The 23,759-nt window shown below is 33.1% G+C and overlaps 1 protein-coding gene across 1 annotated transcript in view; it reads right to left on the minus strand.

Moving 5' to 3' along the window:
• LOC106719817 (uncharacterized protein CG43867) overlaps positions 1–23,759 on the minus strand; it is a 237,087-nt gene that overhangs the window by 46,826 nt on the left and 166,502 nt on the right. The window contains exon 4 of the mRNA XM_045680941.1: positions 1,626–1,688. Within this exon, the coding sequence (XP_045536897.1) occupies positions 1,626–1,688 (63 nt within the window). The remainder of the gene's footprint in view (positions 1–1,625; positions 1,689–23,759) is intronic.

The raw sequence follows: 23,759 nt of genomic DNA on the forward strand, positions 1-23,759 counted from the left end.
AAAATTAATCAATTTAACGCACATCGAATTTTGTTAATAAACGCTGACAGTTTTATTGGTCCGATCGAGCAATAAACGACGTTCATGGATTTACGCGGTTTAACCGGCTCGTAGATTGAGTTTTCACGTAATTAAAAATGTTTGTGACTTATTTACTGAAGCTACCAAACAAAGTTCGAAATAATCCAAGCTTTTTCTGTATTGACCGAGTGATATTCTTAATTCATTCAAAACATGTTTTATTAATGATCGATAAAGAAGCAAAATATCAGACAAAGCGATACTTAGTTTCCTTTTCCACTAGATCTCGATCGCTATTGTAAGAGTCGCGGCTGCGCTAGTGGAAATGGAACACAAAATTTTCAGGTCAATTGGTAGCCAGGAAATGTTTCAAATTTAATTTGCAAGATGTACAAACATCGGGACAGGTGAAACTAAATATTGAAAGTGAAACTATATAAAGATTGTAAAATGAAAGCTAGTCGCTTAGTGGAAAAGCGGTTTAAGTCTGTATACAGTTTCAGTATAGCTGGGCGTTGTGAGCCCTGTTATATTTTCAAACAAAAAGCACCGCCGACGGCCCGCGGCTCGGAGAGGATTAATGATAGTGTTTTGTTCGTTTTTTGTTGACTCTCCTCTGACTTGCACGTCTCGTAGCGAGGGATTTTGTTTTTGGACAGGGACGTGTTAAGTTATTGGTTCTTATTTCTCAATAGATAATTTGATACTATTTTACTACGTCTATTTTAATATTTACCAACTTTAACTCACTATTGAAATTCATAGCGAAGGTGTCAAAATAAATCAAATTCACTATATATTGGTTTTATTAAGCGGAATTATTTTTAGGGCGCAGTTTCATAAGTTAATAACTCGGTCGTTAATAGCATGCATGGTGCGAGAAATTTTTTATTCACATATACCATTACGCTCGCATATAAGAATGGTTTTCATTAGTCATTAGCGCCCGCATACGTTGGGTTGTAGTCCTTACTTTTCCTTTCCGCATTTTATACTGGTCAACTAAGTCCCCGCACTATGCATGCTTTACATCGACCAATCATTTTCATTGGTCCTTAGACCGTATGCGGAGACTTCTCGCGTGCTGTATTACGACCGAGTTATCGACGAATGAAACTGCGCCTTTAAGAATTGTCTTATTAATTTCTGATATTTCTAGTATAATTTACGCCTACACGACTTGTGAATGTGTGACTATGTGAATATAAAATTATGTATATATTTCAACAAAATTTGCGACGTTTTCTTCTATCTTGTAGTTCAGTTAAAAATTAAGTTTAGTAGAGTGGTTCATGCGATTACACTTTTAAGTACGTTATTACATTTCATCCGTAGTGTGAAATTTTATTCATACTTTAACCTAACTTAACTTCGCTTTGAAATTAAATATGTTCCTTGCTACTTTAACAGGAAAGTGCACTTTAGCAACCTCCCAAGTGAAAAGTTCTAATTTAGGAAGTTTTAAATTTAGTTAATTGAATAGAATTGTATTTATTACTAAAACACTAAGTTACGAGTAGTTGCTTAGTTCAAAGTCTTAATTTTTTTGTTTACCCTTAAATATAAATTAAGAGATAAAAAACAAGTTAAAAAATTCTACATACCTTGTCCTCCGCTTCTTCAGCTCTCCCCTCGGCTTCCAGAACCCGCTGCTCCAGCTCCGAAAGCTGCAACAAAAACAGTTCATTTAAATATTTGTGACACCTCACGCCATCTATTGTAAAGAAGCGTCTCCAGATATCACATACAAACATTACGCCAAAACAGTTTCAGTTACCGAAATAATTCGTCCACCACCCAACAGATGGCGCTATTCTTAAAGTCGTATTTTATTGAACCACGTGGCATTTGAATGTTGTACGGATTTGTATAGTTATGTATCAGGGCTATTTATCAGGGAGGCTGTAGAAAGGGCATTATTGTTATGTAAGAGCGAGTATTCGTGCGGTTTCTAAGGCACGGGGAAGGGGTGGGGGGTGCGGTAGGCGGCGCGGTGAAAAAGGTGGTTGCTTGCAAATGTAACACTGATATACGCGTACACATGTCGAGGAAGGAATTAGATTGTATTCGAAAAGTTTATTTCATCATACGAAAAAGCATTTTCGTCACTGCTTTATTTCTGATTTATTGCTACGGGTTTAAGTAAAAGTTTATGTAAAATGTAACACAAAAATTTGTAAGGAGTATGCTTATAACTTTCTTCGCCGTGCATTGAGTATATATACATATGTAAGTCGTTATTTTAATTATATCTATAGGTAGGAAACGCATCTGCATTGGCGGATATCTATGGGCAACAGTCGTCTCGCTATTTCGGCGAATCCAGGTGGCCGTTTACTCGTTTCCCACCTTTACATATAAAAAAAGTATCATTTACAAGTCATGTTATTAAGAAATAATAACTTATTTACAACATAATGACATTGAAGAAATAAGACTAATATCATTATTGTATTTCCAAAAAAATAAAACTGGATAATTTTACTGTATAATTTTGTGCTCGTACAACTGTCGCAATTTTAACATAAAACCAGGCTCATTACGGCCCATTAACCTTATAATTTGTTCATGTCTCATCTACATAAAAATACATTTTATCGATACGTTGTTTTACGCACCTTTTATATTTTTATACGATGAAGCTCAATTAAGTTCAGAAAAATCACATAAATGTAATCATTAAAATTTTGTCGTTCTGCAAATCTGTTGGATTGCGATGAAGTAATTAAATTTTGAAATACGTCTATAAAAATCATCTCCAATATCCGAAGATTAAATCGTTTTGTGATTTAGTGAAAGAAAACATTAAGGAATCCTTAAGTAACTTTTACCCAACTCTACAAGAGGCAAAATATTTTAATTTATGAAAACCAATACTAACTGGTTACTACGTTAGTAGTTACGAGTATATAGTAGTTAAATATGTGTCCTATTTTTTTCTTTATATAATTTCTACTATATTTTACACAATATATTTATTTCTACTCTAGGTTTAGGACTGGGATATTATTACGTATTTCAACTGCGTTGTTAGGTTTGCTTACCGCATTCTTTAAGGTGGCACAAACGTATTCACATATAACTCGTGCTTAGCCTGATCCAGTGTAAGGCTTAGACGGTAAGCTCACAGGTTTGGAGCTGGTTTAATCTCAGCTACATTATCAACTGCCGGTGTTACTACATCAGTTTAGACATTCGTTTCTACCTTTTCTCTTAATATCTAATATCATCATTTTAAGTTTAATATTTCAACATTTTACGCAATGAGTTGACAAGAAATAAATTCATGAATTTAGGAACAAAAGAAGTGTGCTAAATTAAATGATTTTTTTTAAATCGTGTATGTATTCAATCTTTCAGTTTATATAATTCCTAGTAAATGAATATCGAGGGGTGAAAGGCTATTTGTTTTAGCGACATTTTTTTGCGATATTGACTTATATATATATATATATTCAGAATCAGGGAATTTTTCTGAAGTCAATATCGCAAAAAATGTCGCTAAAACAAATAGCCTTTCACCGCTCGATATAATTCCTAAAATCGCACAGTAACGTGTGAAAAAACATGTTTTACAAATATCTTAGGAAAACTATACAGTTTCTGAACATCCGCGGCGCATCCGGATCCGCGACGCTAGCACAGCGATCTGACGATTTGTTAATTTGAAATTTTATTCAGATATAGCAAGGATATGTGAATATTGAATAATCTATTTATTTATTTATTTAAACTTTGTACACAATACAATTTTTGTAACATTACATTAGAAGTGCGTTGACGTACTGGTGAGCTTAACTATAAAATTGCTCTCTTAAAGCTGATCACACCATAATGTTTAAAAATCTTTTAAAAAAATCTTTTTTACTTTCTTAAATAGCTTCGATATTGTCTACATTTCCTAGGAATTATAAATATAGGTCTATTATTCTAGGTCTCATTTATTTTCGATAATACAAAAAAATAAAACGCTTTGTTTTTAGCGAAATCAATTATAAACAACCGTTTTAAATAATTTTCTTTACATTGGTGAAAATACAATATACAGAAAGCGTCGGAAAAAATAGCTATTGTTAGTCATAAAAGACGACATTAAATATTTTGTCGGTAGTAACATTCTTCGACTTTTGTATTTTAAGCGAAATTATTCGATTAATATGGAAATGAAAATTCCTTTGGAAAATGTCTCTACACTTTATTATCTGTGCAAAGTTTAATTTAAGGGCAGACATGTCGGAGGCCTCGCGGGGATCGCTACATATTCGGACGTCCGTTGTCTATGAGCGAATAGAATGGAATCTAACGATATAGTTAATGGAACCTCTATGTCCGTTTAATATAGTATGAGTCACGTTTAATTCAATTTGCCTATAACTATTGCTTGTTAAGATTTTATAATTACGAATTACACTAAATAGCTTTGATAGAATCTTCATGTAAAAACGGTTTTTAAATATCCGTGGGTTAAGAACCTTATTTCGTTGTACTAAGCATCATAATCGAATAATTTCGGTGACCAGAGTTCAGTAACTAATCAACATCTGCAGTCTGCATAAGAAGCATAAGAAATTAATAGTAACAAGAAGATAAATAAAGGATAACACCTCATTTAATATCTCCACCTTACACATGAGTCAATAAGCAATAGCCAAAAGGAATAACATGGCTACTTCTACTACTAATTTTCATTACTATGTAGACTGCTCATTGTATTAATCAAGATTTCAATCTAATCTGACTTACGTCCAGTGAACATTGAGAGTGAAAGTTCAGATCGCGCCGCATAACTTATCCTCTTAAATTTAATTTGAGGAGTTCAACAATTCCCATTTAATTAAGTCAGAGTCGGCGTAAGATCGCCAAATATTCCGTCAAGTTGGGACCAAGGCGACGGCATGTTTACGACTTTCACACGACTTATGGGAACTGTCCGGCTCACATGTCACCCGTCGACTACGAGACTAGGGTGACCAAGATGTTTTAATTACACTTAAAATTAACATAAAAATTTTCTAGCACTTACAATATTCAGACTTTATTTTACAATTTAAATAAAATTTTCCGTTGTACTATTACTTTAATTAGGTTAATAATAATTTTGAACTTTTTGCAAACGACGGTGATTTACTTCCGATATCTATCATTGATCATAGTAAACGTTAATATTTATTTATTATATTAAGTACTTAATCAATTTAAGTCCCATTACATTAAATTAATAGAACGTAACTTGAAGAAACGCATACGAATTGAAAGTCTCATAAAATAAAGGCTTACCAAATACTTTTAAACATTTGAAACATTCGAAGTCATTTCCATTTGAAAAACGAGCTTTCTATACTTAGCATCGCATCAGTACAATACAATAACACGACAGATACATTCGGGTCAGAGTGTCACAGAGAGGCCGTCAATTTTATTGACATTTGTTGTGCAAACGGCCAACGGCGGGTGTTTATGAGAGATCCGACATTCGGCAAGCACTACATAACATGTTGCGATGTTTTACTGTTTGTTTATAGGCTGTCTACTACGAACTGAGTGGATTGAAAGGGACAAATATAAAACATGCAATACAAAGTAAGTTTTGTTTGTCATTATGGATTTAAAAAATTGCAATTAGGTTCAGTTCTATGTAACATAAATAAGTCCCGTTGTGAACTTTCTACAGCTTTCCTTGCTAAATGACTAATTTTAAAGAATTGAGTCATCAATTTATCCCGAAATTTGTTGCAAAAATTAAGTAAAGGATTAATTTTTTGTTACTAAACTGTTCTGAACGTAAATGAAAACGGTATACATAGTAAAATAGGTACATAGGCCGAGTTAACGTAGTGTGTCAGTGTAAATACCAGCTGGTGCGAAGGTTCAGTGCTTGTTATATATGTGCCTGTCTCGCACCGCAACAGCGACAATGGCGCCATCCCTGCATGATTGATGAAAACTAATATAGGGATGACCCTGTTGTGTAAATCATAATCCTTACTTAATTTTATAAATGCGAAAATAACTCCATGTGTCTCGCTTTCACGCTTAAACGGCTGGAACTGATTTAATTTAAATTTGATACACATATAGTTTAAAGCCTGAGAAAGAACATAGGCTACTTTTAACAAGAAAAAAGCTTGTAAGGAGTTGAAAGCTAGGGTTGAAATTTGTATGGTAGTATACTACAGTTGGAAAATTGAAACTTATTTTTAAGCTGTTAATTTGATATAAATAAATATGACATTTAAAGTTCGTAAAAGTTTCACCCTCAAGGGTGCAAAATAACAATAGGGTATGAAAGTTTGTATGGCAACATATAAGTATGTTAAATCTGTAATTTGCTGTGTTACATTGACATATAAGCGACTAGGATAGAATAAAACCCGTTGCGACCCGATTTTATAGCAGCCCTGAACAGAGGCAACGGCTTTTAATAAATAATTCTGCAGTAGCCACTTGCAGCCTTCAGTGCGGCCCCGAGCGAGTCCAGCCCTGTAAACGTTTGTTTCAGAACGTTATTCTATTCGATAGCACGGATTTGTTGTGAACTAGCGAATTGCTTGCGATATCTAGATATGTTTAGAAAAATTTTATAGACATCGATGGGTTTTTTACTAGACCTTAAAAAATTTTGGTAGGCAAACTTTAATTTTCGGTTGTCAAAAATCAGTTCCTGCTATTGTTAATTGGGAGCTACAAATAACAATTAATCAAATAAATAAATTAATAAACAAAAAATATACTACATATTTTACTAATTTAAATGTTACCAAAATGTTGGTCAAATAATTTGTATATATTTTACAGAACATAAAATGAAAAAAAGCAACATTCTCAAGAAAAAGGTACAAGCTCCTACTAGAAATTGACAGGCGATTTCATATCTCATCTTCCGTAATACATCTCCGTCCTTGTAATAAAGTAAATGATACACGATCATGACGACGCTTCCATTAGGCGCGACATTCCTTTGGCATGGCAGCCTATTACACCGTTACGAACATTTCAAACTTGGCGGAATCACTTCAGTTTTGTGTCACACCTGCGCCGAATGAAACCACCTGTGAAGTTGGGACCGTTAAAATTTTTCTAAAAGCAATTCTTTACGATGCCACTTTTAAAGTTTTATCGACTGGTCTCCCCTTCTCGTTTTAAATTGTGAGAAATAAAAGAAAAAGAAGAATTTAATATTTAAAATGATAATGATGACTATTTCAAAATATCGCGGATGATGTCTACCGCTGTAACACAAGCTAATATTCATAATTTAAAATAATCCGTTCAGGTTGACCGACGACTTAGTGGAGCTGGAACTCGTTGAATGCGAAAGGCAGGTGGAGCGCCGCATACTGTGGAAGGCATTGGGGAAAGCCTACGTCCAGCAGTGATGATGATGATGATGATAAAATATTAAAGCATGATTAAGTATTTGTTTTAATTATTAATACAAGGATTTAATTAACCTATAACATGGCTAGACTTAATTACATCTAAGTATTAAGGTATTAATTGCAAAAACACTGTACAATCAAATTTGATTCTCATTTTATTATAAGTTGTCAGATTTGAAACAGAATATCAAATATTAAGTTATCCTTAAACCTGGCACACGATCAGTAAACACTGAGAAGTCATGAGCCGCAGCAATAAACAGCTACATTTGAATCGGTAACGTGGGTAGTTTGTTAATATTTAAACACGCTCGTCGCTTCCTTGCGTCTCGGTCATTTATCGCCCGACCGCCGCGTAAAACGGACGTCTACTGTAAACATTTATCGCTACAAAACAAGACCTAAAGGCAACATAAAGGTAAATGTTATTAGGTTAAAGCAGATTTTATCTTTTAGGGCATCATAAAAATGTAATATTAATTTCAATTACTGCTAATTTATTTGATAAGGCTCAGTGGAGGACGTCGTCCGGCAAAGTACATCAATAGTCCGATGAAAATAATGTCATCGGGCTTCTGGTGTTCATGGACAGTGATGATCACTTAATTTTAATTATAATGTTTTAACCGAATACAAACCTATGATTAGGTAGATAAAGCTTAATATAGTTTTTAATGTTAATATAGACCTTTTCTAACACGTAATCTATAGACTTAAACGCTCCCCACTGACTTACTGAGCTGAAAATTTGCATCTTTAAAATAGTTACCTATTGAGATCGTTGTTCATAATCTTATTTTACCCCGGGGACGGAGACCAAAAGAGGAATCTTTTTTTTAACTTGGATAGCATAAGGCTCTGTAAATGTTTTTATTGCCCTCTCTTTATGTACTTCTTAAAATTATAATAAAAACTTCAGATGGATGTCTAAAGTTTTTATGGAACTAGATAAATAGATGGTAATAAAAATCAAACGACTTTCGATGTTTTTTTATAGAGATTTTCTATTTTATCGGTTAAAGTGACCTCAAGGTCAGGGAAGTACAAAAACTAACTGCGCAGTAACAATAACAGTTTTTAAATTTTACATCTTGTTACAACTTTAATTTTCATTACTAGCTATTTCTATTCAAACTTTGTTCAAGCCGGTGATCATTTGTTACTCCTGAGGTGGACCTTCAAAGGTACAAGCGTCTAAAGCCGAACCAATTTAGTTTCGCTCCGCTAAGACAGGTCCACTCGTTATTTACGTGCGAAGGGACCGAGTCAAAGTCTCAAGTCCAGTGGAAAATTCGACGAGTCACAACTCCAATCTTCGGCCGTGTAGGACCATAGGGTCCCTAAAGATGATTAAGGACAGACACTGGCTCACCACTACCACACTGGAGCGCAGGCGCACGTCCGCTTCGTACCGCGTTCGTCACTCAACTACCCAGAGACAGCTGTGCCTTCCAGTGTGGTACATGAGACAGTGAATTGTATCTATTCCATAGACACAAACACTACATCCCTTCCTTGTTAACAAGTTTTATTTTATTATTATTTTCAACTCAATCAACATCTTATATATATTTTTTACTGTAATTATAAATTAATAATTTCCAACCAGATTGTTTCATTCATTAATGTTTGATGTATCTTCATTTAAATTTCCATTACATTTCCATTCCCCTTCCACTCTTTTTAGATGTGTAACGTTCATTCTTAGTATTTGTCCAGTTTCTTCATTCCTTACCGTGACATGTAGTTTTTCCGACTACATGAGGCGTAGAGATAAATGTACTTGCAAGTTTGTTTGTCCTATCTAATTCTTTAACATAAATTTCGAGTCCTCTGGGGCAACCTCAATTCCAATTGAATGGAATTCTCTGTAGTCAGCAATAGAAGTGTTCCAATTTAATAGTAACCGAAGTGTTTCCAATTTAATGGTAACCTAAGTGTTTCCAATTTAATGGTAACCGAAGTGTTTCCAATTTAATGGTAACCGAAGTGTTTCCAATTTAATGGTAACCGAAGTGTTTCCAATTTAATGGTAACCTAAGTGTTTCCAATTTAATGGTAACCGAAGTGTTTCCAATTTAATGGTAACCGAAGTGTTTCCAATTTAATGGTAACCGAAGTGTTTCCAATTTAATGGTAACCGAAGTGTTTCCAATTTAATGGTAACCTAACTGTTTCCAATTTAATGGTAACCTAACTGTTTCCAATTTAATGGTAATCTAAGTGTTTCCAATTTAATGGTAACCTAAGTGTTTCCAATTTAATGGTAACCTAACTGTTTCCAATTTAATGGTAACCTAACTGTTTCCAATTTAATGGTAATCTAAGTGTTTCCAATTTAATGGTAACCTAACTGTTTCCAATTAAATGGTAATCTAAGTGTTTCCAATTTAATGGTAATCTAAGTGTTTCCAATTTAATGGTAATCTAAGTGTTTCCAATTTAATGGTTACCTGTTTCCAATTTAATGGTAATCTAAGTGTTTCCAATTAAATGGTAATCTAAGTGTTTCCAATTTAATGGTAATCTAAGTGTTTCCAATTTAATGGTAATCTAAGTGTTTCCAATTTAATGGTAATCTAAGTGTTTCCAATTTAATGGTTACCTAACTGTTTCCAATTTAATGGTAATCTAAGTGTTTCCAATTAAATGGTAATCTAAGTGTTTCCAATTTAATGGTAATCTAAATGTTTCCAATGTAATGGTAATCTAAGTGTTTCCAATTTAATGGTAATCTAAGTGTTTCCAATTTAATGGTAACCTAACTGTTTCCAATTTAATGGTAATCTAAGTGTTTCCAATTTAATGGTTACCTAACTGTTTCCAATTTAATAGTAATCTAAGTGTTTCCAATTTAATGGTAACCTAAGTGTTTCCAATTTAATGGTAACCTAACTGTTTCCAATTTAATGGTAACCTAACTGTTACCAATTAAATGGTAATCTAAGTGTTTCCAATTTAATGGTAACCTAAGTGTTTCCAATTTAATGGTAACCTAACTGTTTCCAATTTAATGGTAACCTAAGTGTTTCCAATTTAATGGTAACCTAAGTGTTTCCAATTTAATGGTAACCTCAATTCCAATTGAATGGAATTCTCTGTGTTCATTGACACTGTATTAATCCAATTTAATGTATTCACATCTACTGAAAATCATTACCACCAATTTAATTTTTTGATTACCGAACTCCAACTAATGAACTTTATAACAAACAAAATTACTTAATGTCACTCAAATGTTTAAATTTAGGACTTGTACTCTCATAATGAACATAACAAATAAAAACATTAAGTCTAACATTAAACTCGAAAAAAGAGATAACAAACATAACTGTCGTAACAAACACAAATTAAAATCTTTTACTCCGCGAACTATCTATGGAATAAAACTATTTCGTTCGAAGGCGTTCAAATGTTTAACAACTGTCAGACGAGATAAAGAATTGTAACGCTTTCAAAAATAAACTTAAATCATATATCATCGCTGAACTGTAATAATCTCTCAATATTATCTACATATATAACTTTGTCATTTCTGTCAAGTTAGATTCTCTTCTATAGTTGTGTTAAGGTTTATTTTGCTTTATATTGATGCTGTATTCTGTATCTATATTACGAATTAACCCGCAAGCCTGTATAATATACATATTTATTTTTCGGGTATATCAATAATTGTTCAGCATAGTTTAATAACATTTAAAAACTTCACAAAACATTTGTTTATAGCAAACACTTTAAACCTTCCTTATAACGCACAGAAAAACTATAACTATTACTTTAGATAAGTTCAATTACTCATAACTATTTTTTAAAATAAAATTACGAGCACGGATTTACAGAAGTTGTTTACGCACGGCGGTACGGTTCCGACCATATCTACTCCTTTTTTTTTTTTTTTTTTTCATTGTTAAGTGAAGCATTGTGTTTTTTTAATGAGAAATAAAGATCTTTAAACCTAAACCTAATGGTAGTCATAAAAATTAATTAAATTAAAAGAAATTTACATCATCTGATTAAATGATGTACTCATCGAACAACGCCATCAGAAGTCATGTCGTCATAACAAGAACAATGTTTACATTTCCGTGCATGTTACTGTACAACCAACTTAATGGATATCTGCAATAATTAACAACTGATATAGGAGAACGGTAGGTCTTGTTGCTAACAAACATTTTACGTATAATTTGGTAATACATATATATATATTTTTTTGCTAAGGACCCACGAACAGACTTTAGTATTAACTACTTTTTTATTAATTAACATAGGTTTATCAATTAAACTTCTTAACATCAGAGGGAACTTATTGTAACATTGATAAATAAACTATATAACCAATCCAGTGATACATCTCAACACATCAAACTATACAACTGAGATGCCATCGATCGATAACTTCTAGCATCTAATGATATATCGTCGGATCTAATGTTATATGTTAAATAAAGTTAAATTGCTCTCAGTGTACAGAGTGTACGTCACATGACCACGACATAACGGAAACAACCGATTGCGGGTGATGTCTTCTATCTTTCTTATCACCTATAAAATCGTTATAGTCAATTAGTAAGAATATGTTTTGACTTATTTTCAACGACATTCGATTTATTTTAAAACAATCTTTCAATATACGCAAAAATCATAATTACACTAACACAATTATTCTATCTCTTTCTTCATTTTTTCTCGTTTTAGCGTATACTTTTTTTTGTTGTAAACAAACAAATTATCTTCGCTATTGTAATAATGTACCTCTCTTTTTAGCAGTCGTTGCAATATCAGCTGCATCCTACTGAAAATGTTCGATTTAAATCTAAAATCTAAAATACCTTCAATTTAATGAAAGTTCTTTTGTTTTTACTAATACTCTTATTCAAAAGAAGTCCGAGACACATTAAATTTAATCTAATGAATTTCATTTTGTACAATGTAATAAAATAGTTTAGAATATCTCTAATTTAATAGAAACCCAAATTATAAATGTATACTTTTCAATACTCCGAAGGTACCTTATTAGGTTTACCTATTTACGCATTCATATATCCAATTCAATGGATATCCAAAATAGACGAAGATATATCTCCAATTTAATGAAAATCCAGAGCACTACATATCTGTATTATCTATATATATAAAAGAAAGTCGTATTAGTTACACCATTTACAACTCAAGAACGACTGAATCGATTCGACTGAAACTTGGCGGGCAGGCAGCTCAGAACCAGGAAACGGACATAGGATCATTTTTACCCCGTCTTCTATCTTTTTATTCCGCGCGGACAAAGTCGCGGGTAAAAGCTAGTTTTAGTTAAAATGATAGCCGATTTTCAAAATACGGCCTGTACCTGTCATTTTACGTGAAATACTTAGTTGCAGTTAATAGATAATAGACCCATATTTCGTATGACACTGTCTTAGATCCTAGAACGGTTCGTTGAAGAAGATTCACAAATACCTTTGCCAGAAATATAATTATTTCTGAACAAAATAAATATGTCAGTTGATACTTATTGTAGCATTTGATGTGTCTCGTTACAGAGAATATTTGATGACCAAATAGTGAGTAGATTAATACAACAGATTTAAACATCTTTACAAATAAATCAGGCCACCCGTTGACCCCGCCTTTTATTGACGTTCCTTACACTTATGAAGATTGATATTGTAAGTACTCGAAGGTATAATAATTTACAATAATTTCAATCGCTTTTTTTTACAATAAATTTTTTACAGTTAGCTGTAATAATTTGTAAATATTATTGACAATTAAATTAATAATAAAATATTCCTACTCATCATAATAAATAGATAACGACGGCGGAAGTGATATCGCATGCTTGCAATAAATCATCATTACTATTTTACACGTATACAACTTATAAAATCGTATAAGACTGTAAACTAATGTTCACCGTATCATATTGTCATCTTTCTTCTATTATGAAATCTATAATAATTGTACTCTACTTTTAGGCATAAAATTAAATATCTTGATTGCAATGTTTTAATTTACACGCAAGTATTTTATTACTTAGGGCGCAAAATACGGACATAGTTACCAATTTCCTATTTTGTGTTTTTTTTTTTTTTCACCTCGTCGCCATTTGTAGGACCATAGGGTCCCTAAAGATGATTAAGGACAGACACTGGCTCACCACTACCACACTGGAGCGCAGGCGCACGTCCGCTTCGTACCGCGTTCGTCACTCAACTACCCAGAGACAGCTGTGCCTTCCAGTGTGGTACATGAGACAGTGAATTGTATCTATTCCATAGACACAAACACTACAGGCCGCGATGCAGAAAATTGAAACGGATTTCGGCCAAACCCCCCTTGCGAGCGCCTTCGCTCAAAAATATTTTGCTCAATATTATATTTTTCTATCGTACACTCGATTCACATTTTTGTTATTCTTGTACATGACATTTCAATATCTCCGTTCTTTGTACGTTTGAAAGCGAATAGTGAAAATATTTCTAAAGTAATCTCGGAATATTCAAAAGGTTTTTGTGCTGAGCTTTATTACAGACTGTCTTGCTGTCTCGTCATATCTTTGTTTCAAAGTCGTAACCAATAAACCAACTTACATTCAAATTGAGATAACAGAATTTTGAACATAAGCATTTTTCGAATGGTTTTACTAAATTTAAAATATGTCAGATAAACCATTACAATACTGGTTAAAAAGAATATAAAACCGAATGTGCAACAATAGTTGGTCAAAAACGAATTGACTGAATGATATTTTAAATTCAAATGCGGAAAAAAGCACAATTTGACATTGCCATGCCACAGACAGGAGGAGTACAAATTCAAAAAAAAAAAAACAACATTCGTCCGCCAATCACCGGAGTGGGTTCCAATCCATCAACATGTCGGGACGGTGGTTTTCCAATTTTCATGCGAACTTTTCATCATCTGCGAAAAGCAATTAAGTACTATATAACTGGAACGGTCGACCGTCCATACATCATTCTTACTTGATGTTGTTACTTTTGATAGATTCGTTCATAATAATTATTTAACGCCTCTTTAACACATCCTGGTACAGAACCCGCAATAATATTAATAACAACTATATAAAAATAGATAATTAAATTATGAGTCACTGAAACGAACAAAGTTTTTGAGACTAGTTGTCACCCGCGACTAAGTCCGCGGGGAATAAAAAAAGAAAAACGTAATAAGTATATGTTCTTCCAGACTATGTTCTATATCTGTGCCAAATTTCATCAAGATACGTTCTGCCGTTCCGGAGATACCTTCAAACAAACAAACAATCATCCATCCATCTAAACATTCGCATTTATAATATTAGTATGATTTAATTTGGCTATCGAACGAACAAACAGCGATATTTGTCTACTCAATTAGGTGTAACTTGATATGTACTAAAGTATGGGTAGTAAGTAGGGTCGGCACAGTATGTACTACTCCTCCATACATCTCTATCAGCCGTCATATCTGAATTCACCCCCTTCTTACGCATATCCACACAATCCATTCATACTTTCTTTGGTCTTCCAGTATCGTCTTTCAGTATGTCTTCTACAAAGTATGGTTATTGGACAAAAATTTAATAGACTTTAGTGTCATAGTCTGCTCGAGCTATAGCTGTATATTAAAATGTACTCCAATAACCTGCCATATTTCCACTAAGAAATTGCGCACTACCAGAATATATGCGAGGAAAATTTCCATATTCCAAAGCGGAACATTATGACCATAACTTAGAGAATATAGCTTAAGGATTGCTAATAACCGAAGCTAAAGTCGAGACACGAGCTGTTGAGCTCGTCGAGAGGAACGGAGCGGCCATCGTGAAGATATATGCGCGTTCAACGACGCTTGAAGTTAAGTAAGCTCCTATGATGTGCTTTAACGTTGCCTCACATGGGAACTTCCGTCCGGTACTACGTTTGGTGTAAGTTGCAACCATTTAACGTTTAAAGAGGTGTAACTTATGAACTTATGGTGGGACTGCTGTTTAGATTAGTTTAGATACTTCACATCAAGCTAGAACTTTAGTTTAAGAACTGAAACACAGTAAAAAAAAGAAGAAGTTGTTACTGCTCTCTCTTTATGTAGTTTAAGATGAAAATAAAAGGAGAAAATGACGAACAATGTAGTACGCAATATTGACTTAAGACCCTAACACGTAATTTAACAGAATAAGCCTAAAAAATAAAATATTTTAATTAACCGCGGAGACTGCGAAGATGGCAAAGGTGTAGCAATACGGAAAGTTAAAAAGTAAAAGAATCTAGTTTAAATAGCGATGTGGTCGTTTGGCGAACTTGCGATAAAGAATTAACTGCAGTAATAAAATAAATTCCTATGCTGATGTGGCGAAAGAACGAATACCGACTTGCATTTTTAATTTATCTTTGCTTTTTAAAGTTTTTAATTACTTAACCATTATTTTTCCATGGAAATAATCGAAAGTACCTGCAATTAATATTCCTACCTAGACAAAAAGACGATGTTAAAAATTATTTGTTGGATTTCCGTTGGTAGGATTGGGATAATTGTTATCTTCACTAATCATGTTGGCGACTTTAAAGTCGAGACTATTTAAGTACAACTGCTTATACAGCATGCGGGGAGTCCACGATTACGGGCTAAGGAGTAATATAGGTATATACGATCGGTCGTTATAAAGCAAGCGTTGTACGGGGACTCAGTTAACGAGTAAATTGCGTGGTAAGGAAATCTAAGGACTATCGTCCTACGCGTGCGAGCGTAATGGCATGCGCGAATAAGATATCTCTCGCACTATATGTGCTGTATAACGACCGAGTTATCGACTAATGAAATTGCGCCTCAACAATTCATAGTATTCAAATGCCTACGCTCAGCCACATAACATTGTGCGGGAATTTCGCAATATTTTTTTCTGTTTCGACTTTAGCCCCAGCGACGATTTATTCACTCAGACAGATAACGCGTTCCCTTTTTTGCCCTCAAGCGATGTTTAAATAATTCCCGTCGCCCCTTTGTTCCTGTTCCGTATTGCTTTGAGTTTGTAAGTTGTGATCTGTAGTTGTTTGTTTTATTCTAATATACGAGAAGGAACTTGTAACATTGTTGAATGGAGTGATTATGTATGAACCATAACTGGGATTTATACATCTAGAATTCTCTGTTTGAATCTGGGAACAATTTTATAATAAAGTTAGGAATAGTCTTTGTGTAATATATATAGGTTAGCATGAAACGGCTTGATGATTATGATGGTCGTGTTTATGTTGGTAATTACCAATACAGATGACGAGCGATCGTTAACAAAGTTTTTACATAAAATTTCTCCTTTCATTTTCTAAATAAGTGAAATTTTATGTATATTGAAGTTTTAATTATGATACTTAAGTTATTAATTATGCATAAATTATATTTTTAAATTATGTCAAAGTAACACTACAATAAAATATGAAAATAAATGTAGTAGTAGTTAGTTCTGTAGTTCCGACCAAAATATAATAATACAAAAAATGTTTATTACGTTGTTACAAAAAAAATTCCAGGACAAAAATAACACACCACAAATCCACGTTCAAACACTTGAAGCACCCGCCGCGTCCTCAATGACACTTTAACAAAGTATTTGAGAGCCTTATTTTTCAGAGGTTACCAACCCTCTCCCTTACGGAACGAATTACGTAAAAACTGGGTCAAAGAGTGACAGTTATGTACACAAGTTATACATCTATATAAACGCATGGTTTGTTAAATGTGTTTAATGAAAATTAAAAAAAAGGCGTGACTCAAGCTAAAAAATGTAACATTACAAATTGTGATTTAGAATTCAACGATTTTAAAACAGATTTCAACTATTTATAAAGATTCATGATGCAGTTGCTTCGAAATCTAATTTCAACCTTATTAATAACCTAAACATTTAATTTGAATATTTTATAATTATATTTTATTATTATTGCAAGTATTATAATGTCTTCGAACGGATTAAATGTCTTATTTTTAAATAATATTATTATTACTTGTATAATCAGCAAGCGGTGTAATTATGTGCACCAATATTCACCGAAATAGAATTTTACGAAGCTTATGAATTACCTTCTGACTCATTAGACTCACGAGTATGACTAGACCACTACTAATATTAAATACTATTACTAATATTCGATACTACTTGGTACTCTTATACATTTCCTTTGCCTATACTTTATGTAAAAATTAAAAACAAATAATATAACATTTCTTATTTATCTACGTAACATACTTTCATCGTGATAACAACATGTCGCAAGCGGTATGTCGTCACAAATTGTGAGTGACGCAAATGGGTCCCGGACCATCACCACACCTGCGTCCGTCAGTAATATATCCACGTCCGGAAACGTCCGGACTCTTACTTACATGCTCATGAAAAATGTACAGAACAAGTCCGGACATACTGAGCTTTGTTAATGGCTTTTTGCAAATGGTTTTTGTTGAAAAAGTTTTCAGTAATCGTGAGATTCCATTGTCGAAAAATGTATTAGAAACTCTGCCCGTCTTTTGTTTTCTTTAAAGAGAGTGTGTTAGGTGATAATTTAAAGCTAAAAAGTTATTTTACTTAATTGTTAATGTCTTAAAATGCAATAATTGCATATTTTAGAATAATTTCTCACTTTAAGCAATACAGCAAATTGATGGAGGAAATTATATTAAAGATGTGTATTGCGTATGTCTCTGTTGTTCAAACGGATTTAAAAAGAAAAATCGAGGCGAACTTATCGACGCGGTCTCGATCCGAAGAGCTCTTTGATGTAAAAAAAATTATTTTAATGTGAAAATATTCGCAATGCTCGCTTAAAACGATATAACGCATGATTTGAATTCCGATTTATTATGCGTACTATTGAAACTTTTTAACGTGAATTTTTGAATATACGTAAAACAAATGAATAACTGTTATTTTCCAGGTTAGAGATAAATTCATTTCATATTGTCATTTAACAATGAAAGTAAAATCGACTCTAAGACGAAAATCCATCTAAAGATTATTTGGGCGCTTATACGTAACATAAGGGTCGTTACATACCTATATAATCTGTCTACACTAAGTGACTGCTTAAATAAGAACTAAACAATTGTAAATGTCGCAGGAATTTGCTTTCACCTTTGTACACATACGCCTATATTACAGTACATTAATACTGCGCGCTGTTGGGCCAAATTAACGGTGGAAATGATTTAGAGTTAGAGCAATGGTGCTTAGTGACATGTATTAAGGTGATTTATTTAGCCGTTGCACAACGGGCGGTCATTCCATGCATAAGGTACGGCCAAATGTCTTCCATACATGTATAGGCATACATTAGTATACGTGTAGAGTGCTTCGGCAGAACATTGATTCGTTATTGTTTTTTGAGCGGAATAACTACAGTATATTGTTACTTTCAATTGAGTTTAACTGATGATTTAAAATGATTAATTATTAAAAATGACTCATTTAAAATCTATTTTTTTATATATAATAATATATACAACTGCTTATAGCAAGTATTCATGACAGACAGAAGACGGTACATCAGTATTTTTATAAAATATTTTCTTATAATCATTTAAGTTCACCCCAGTTTGTTAAAAAATAAAGGAAACGAAATAGAATTTCTTCTAACTCGAATACAGGGAGGGATCATCCCTCCTTTGATGAGATGATTGGGTTTATTTTGGATAATGATAACTGAAATATGCATCTCCACTCACCCTCTATATCGAGGAGCGGTGTCAAACTTCAAAGTGGTATTTGACAGCGTGTTTTACTCGAAAATAACTGAATATTGCACGTTTCTCCGTGTTCAAAGGAGTGTAATAATGTTAGATTTGAGCATGTTAAATGGATAAGGCTATATTTGTGTCTAAAAATCATATATGTCTTAATAGTTTTAGATTTATATAAGATAAAAGTTTAATATGTACAGATTTTTGTAATAAGTAGTAGTAATGAAAGCGAAGTGCTCAACATTTAAAGAAAGAACAGTTTTAGGACTGTTGCCTTTATTTAGCCTTAACTAAGTTAATTAGTAATTTAGTGTAATTTTTTTATTTTTTATAACTTTTTTTAACTTTATTATAAGGTGGCAAACGCGGAAGCGGCTACTTGAATTCGCCGAAATGGCAGATGTGTTGCCTACCTTTAATCGACGGAGGAGAAGACGCACAGAAAGAGATTATTTTCCCTTCCTACGTATTCTCTCCTCAATAAAAACCACTTCTTCCAGTCCTTTCCTTATAACACGATGGGAAGGGAAAGAGGATTAAAATTAGGCTTCAAGAATGTACGTTCATTAGACTGTACGTGGAATTAATTCCACTTGACGCCTGTCTTCTGTGTCGTGGTATGGCACCGGACGAGCCGACCTATTCGCATAACAGATGTTGTTGATGTAACACAACAGTGGTAGATGCCAGATCTACCACTGTTGTGTTACTCTTAGTAACAACAGTAACTTACAACTTAATATTAGTTACAACACATGTAAAACTGAAAAGAATCGATGTGAATGCAGTTGGTTTGTGTGCGTGTGACCTGGTTTCAGTCATTATCGGTCGTAAATCTGTCCATAAATCTCCGTCCCGGGATCATTCTGATTGCGTAACCCATTTTAGCTCAATTCCCACTTATTTTTCACCGAACTTCGGGAATCTCTCGCGTTAATACAATATTCGGAGGTTCGTTGAACTTTTATTGACAAATCAACGTCTAAAGAACGAGCTTTTTGGCATTTCTTGTTTTCCAAAGGCCTTAATTAGTTTAGTTCTAATTTTGAAAATTATTGCTTTTTTCCTGAAGTCATTCGATAAATAGACAAATCCTGAAATGCATGAAAATTACAAGAGTTTTTTTTTAATATTAAAGTTTTTAATGAATAAGAATTATTTATGCGTTTAATTTATTTAAGCTTATTAAACTCATAACTTACTAGTAAATGTAAAAAAATATAAAGACAGCATGTACCATTTTCGAGTTTATTTCGGTCATGCGTGAATTTATATTAACATAATCCAAGGCGCGCCCGGTACAGTGACGGTCACGTAAATCGTTAACATGGTAGTAGTTGGGCGCGCAATGAAAAATTCACAAGTCACTAAGCCCGTCGGGCGGATCTCGTATGCTGAGCTCGTTCCCGGTTTTAATTCAGTTTAAATTCAGTTTTAAAGCGAGCGTCTGTCGCCTATCGGACAACGTACAGTCATGTGGACAATTAAAAAAGAAATACTTACATTACACAAAAACGTGGACTGTACATATGTAAAACGTTACAAATGCCTTTTTTAATACGAACATTTTTGAATGTTTTTTTTATTTTAAACACTTGCATTACATTGAAATTATCATTTTAAATAAGTTTTTTATAAACTAAATTTTATTGATAAATGATTCTGTAACATTTAAAGTTGCAATCATGCATTAAAGACTATTAACTACAATAAAGATTTATACTATTACTATATAATTACAATAAAGATTTATTATTATTATTAATATTAAGGATTTTTTTATAATAATTACCAATAATAATCATAATTATACGAGATCTATTAGGAATATTAGAGCTCCCAATTACATTACCATCCTTTTTATCAACTTTTCTCATATGATTGAAAAAAAATGGATATTGTATCAACAACATAGATAAAAGTATTTTATAGAACATGCTGTATATGTAGATGATCGTAATATGATTACACTCCGGTCAGTTCAGCGCGTTTCCCCGAAGGCGAGAAAAATAATGTTCGTTTCACTCTCCGGTACTCCCGCACGCAATATGAAGAGGTTTACTGACGGATTTTTACTGTGGCCCGTTTATTATAAACTTTATGAAGGTATAAAACATAAAATAATGGACGTATTTTTACAACCCGATGGTATAAAACACCTTTTATGATTTCGATAACATCGCCGTTGCGAGTTTTGACGCGTATTGCCGCAACCTATACGCAGCTCGGGTGATATATTCTACTGGAATTAAATATAAGGAACGGATTGTTTGTTGTATGAATAATTGCTAGGCGAATATCCTTTTATAAATTAATTAGATGTCGCCTTCGACTCCATCCGCACGGATTTACTTCAATAACACAAATAACATTGAGTTGAACAATTTCATTTCCGTGACAAACATCTTTGACGGACGGCACAAAAAAATATATCAGTCCCGTTTATAAATAAAATATGATAAGGAAGTAAAAATAAATACAGAAAAGACCTGACTGATCTGACCTTTAAAGGTATTTTAATTAAGTTTATTTTCGCATCACTGTTATCTTTATCTACGTTTAGGTTTAGTTGATTTACCTATATAAGTGTTTTTAGTATAAATTGTTTATTAGAACGAAACATAGAGTCAATAAAACTTTGGATAGAGGAAGAGGTGTTATCTGTTACTTGCCTCTTGGGGGCCGTGATAATTAAAAAATATTTTGCAAATAATCAACAATAGTTTTTAGTAATATGTTCTAACTTATACATCGTATAACCATAGTTGAAAGTGAGTTCTAAAATTCGACTTTGAAACCACCCAAATATTACTAATATCATAATGCGAATATTTGGTTGTATGGATGAATAGCTGGATGGATGGATGGATGGATGGATGTTTGTTAAAAGGTATATCCAGAACGACTTAACGGATCACAATGAAATTTGGTTTAGGTATATGTAGATCATAGTCTAGAAGAACACATAGGGAAGAACACACAACATCTAGAAGAACATATTAAGTTTTTTTTTAATTTTGCGCGGACGGAGTCACGTACGACTTCTAGTAAAATAAAAAACTTTTATTTTTACGGTATTAACAAATAAAAAATTATTAAAAGCCATTATTTATAGATAAAAGCGATATAACAAAAACTTGAGGAAAATTAGATAATAATGGATTTATGGGCAGTTGTCCGCACTCGGAAACCACAGGTTTTGTTATACTTTTGCAATAAAACTGGACAGACTGCCAGCCTCGGAAAATTTGTTCAGTTCACGAAAACACTTTGATGGTATTTGGATTGACCAATAAATAATACATCAATTTAATTGGAGATGTTCGAAGTTTATGTGGTATTTTTTTAGATAATAGATTTTTTTCATTCATCATCATCGTTCTGTTATATAATATGTTTTTGTAGAGGTTACAGAAACCCATGAATAATACAAATTTAAAAAGTATATTGGTTAAAATAGCTTCAATTCAATAAAATCAATGTCCTAACACTGGATAAATCAATTTTAAATTCAGCTCACACAACAATAGCGCTTGAAAATTTTCACCCATTTTCTAGAATCGAATAGATTTCTTAGAGCTGTGGCGAAGACAAATAGCGTCCGAGTATTATGTGGCATTCGTTTGGTCGGTGCCCGATCACTGCCGTAATTGACAGAGATAGCCTTAATTGAGATGCAATCTTCTGTTATTTGGGTTAAAGTGTATTAAATGTTAAGCAATTGGACGGTAGATTCGAATAATTTAAAGTCTATTTTATTAAGTTTTTCTTTTCATTTTATAATTCAAAACTACCAGTAATTTAAAACAGTCACGAGTACTTAAATGTTTTGTTTTGTCTTCTCATTTGGTATTTTTTCAACACAGTAAATTTTATTTTAACGGGTAAATTTTGTATAGTATACGAGGTAACATGATTACGGCACGTGAGTTTTACTCAAAAAGCCCATTCACCTAACACAAAACACAATTTGTGCCACCCATTGAATGCTCGGAGAATTCGATCGCGAATCACAAAAGCACTCGATATTTCAGTAAGAGCCTTAAATAAACGTAATAGGAAAGGTACGTATTCAATGTGAGGTGGAAATTTGATAAATTCATTTTATTTGCAGCATCACGTTGGCTCATTATATTAGAACTTGAAAATCCCATATTTATTTGATAAATTGGCAGATATAACTTTAAAAAGATTGTTGTTTAAGACATCTGCAAACTTCTCTTTACAAAGTAATTGTCTACATTCCCCGAATATTCTCTTAAAATTGTATTGAATAGTCTTCTTTTTTTTAAAACCGTCTTACCACTTCATCGAGCAATTTCGATCCCGCTAGTATCCATCCGAATTCATCCATACCTGAAATGAAACGAAAAAACACAGTCAGGTTTTTAAATTCAGAATTCGAACGTAACGTTAAAATTGATATAACAGTTTCCGATTGGGCGTGACGCGTAATTGAATGCCCCCTGATTGGCTAGTTCGCATCACGTCCAATGGTGGCACATCCGGTGCAGTCACGTGGTCAATTTCCGAGGCCATTTCCGATGGCGTTAGTTATTCGGTTATTTCAAGTGGGGGAATAATTTAAATGGTAATGATCGACATTTGTGAAAATCTTAACGGATGCTT

This window comes from Papilio machaon, chromosome 14 (genome assembly GCF_912999745.1).
Source record: "Papilio machaon chromosome 14, ilPapMach1.1, whole genome shotgun sequence".
Classification (NCBI taxonomy): Eukaryota; Metazoa; Arthropoda; class Insecta; order Lepidoptera; family Papilionidae; genus Papilio; species Papilio machaon.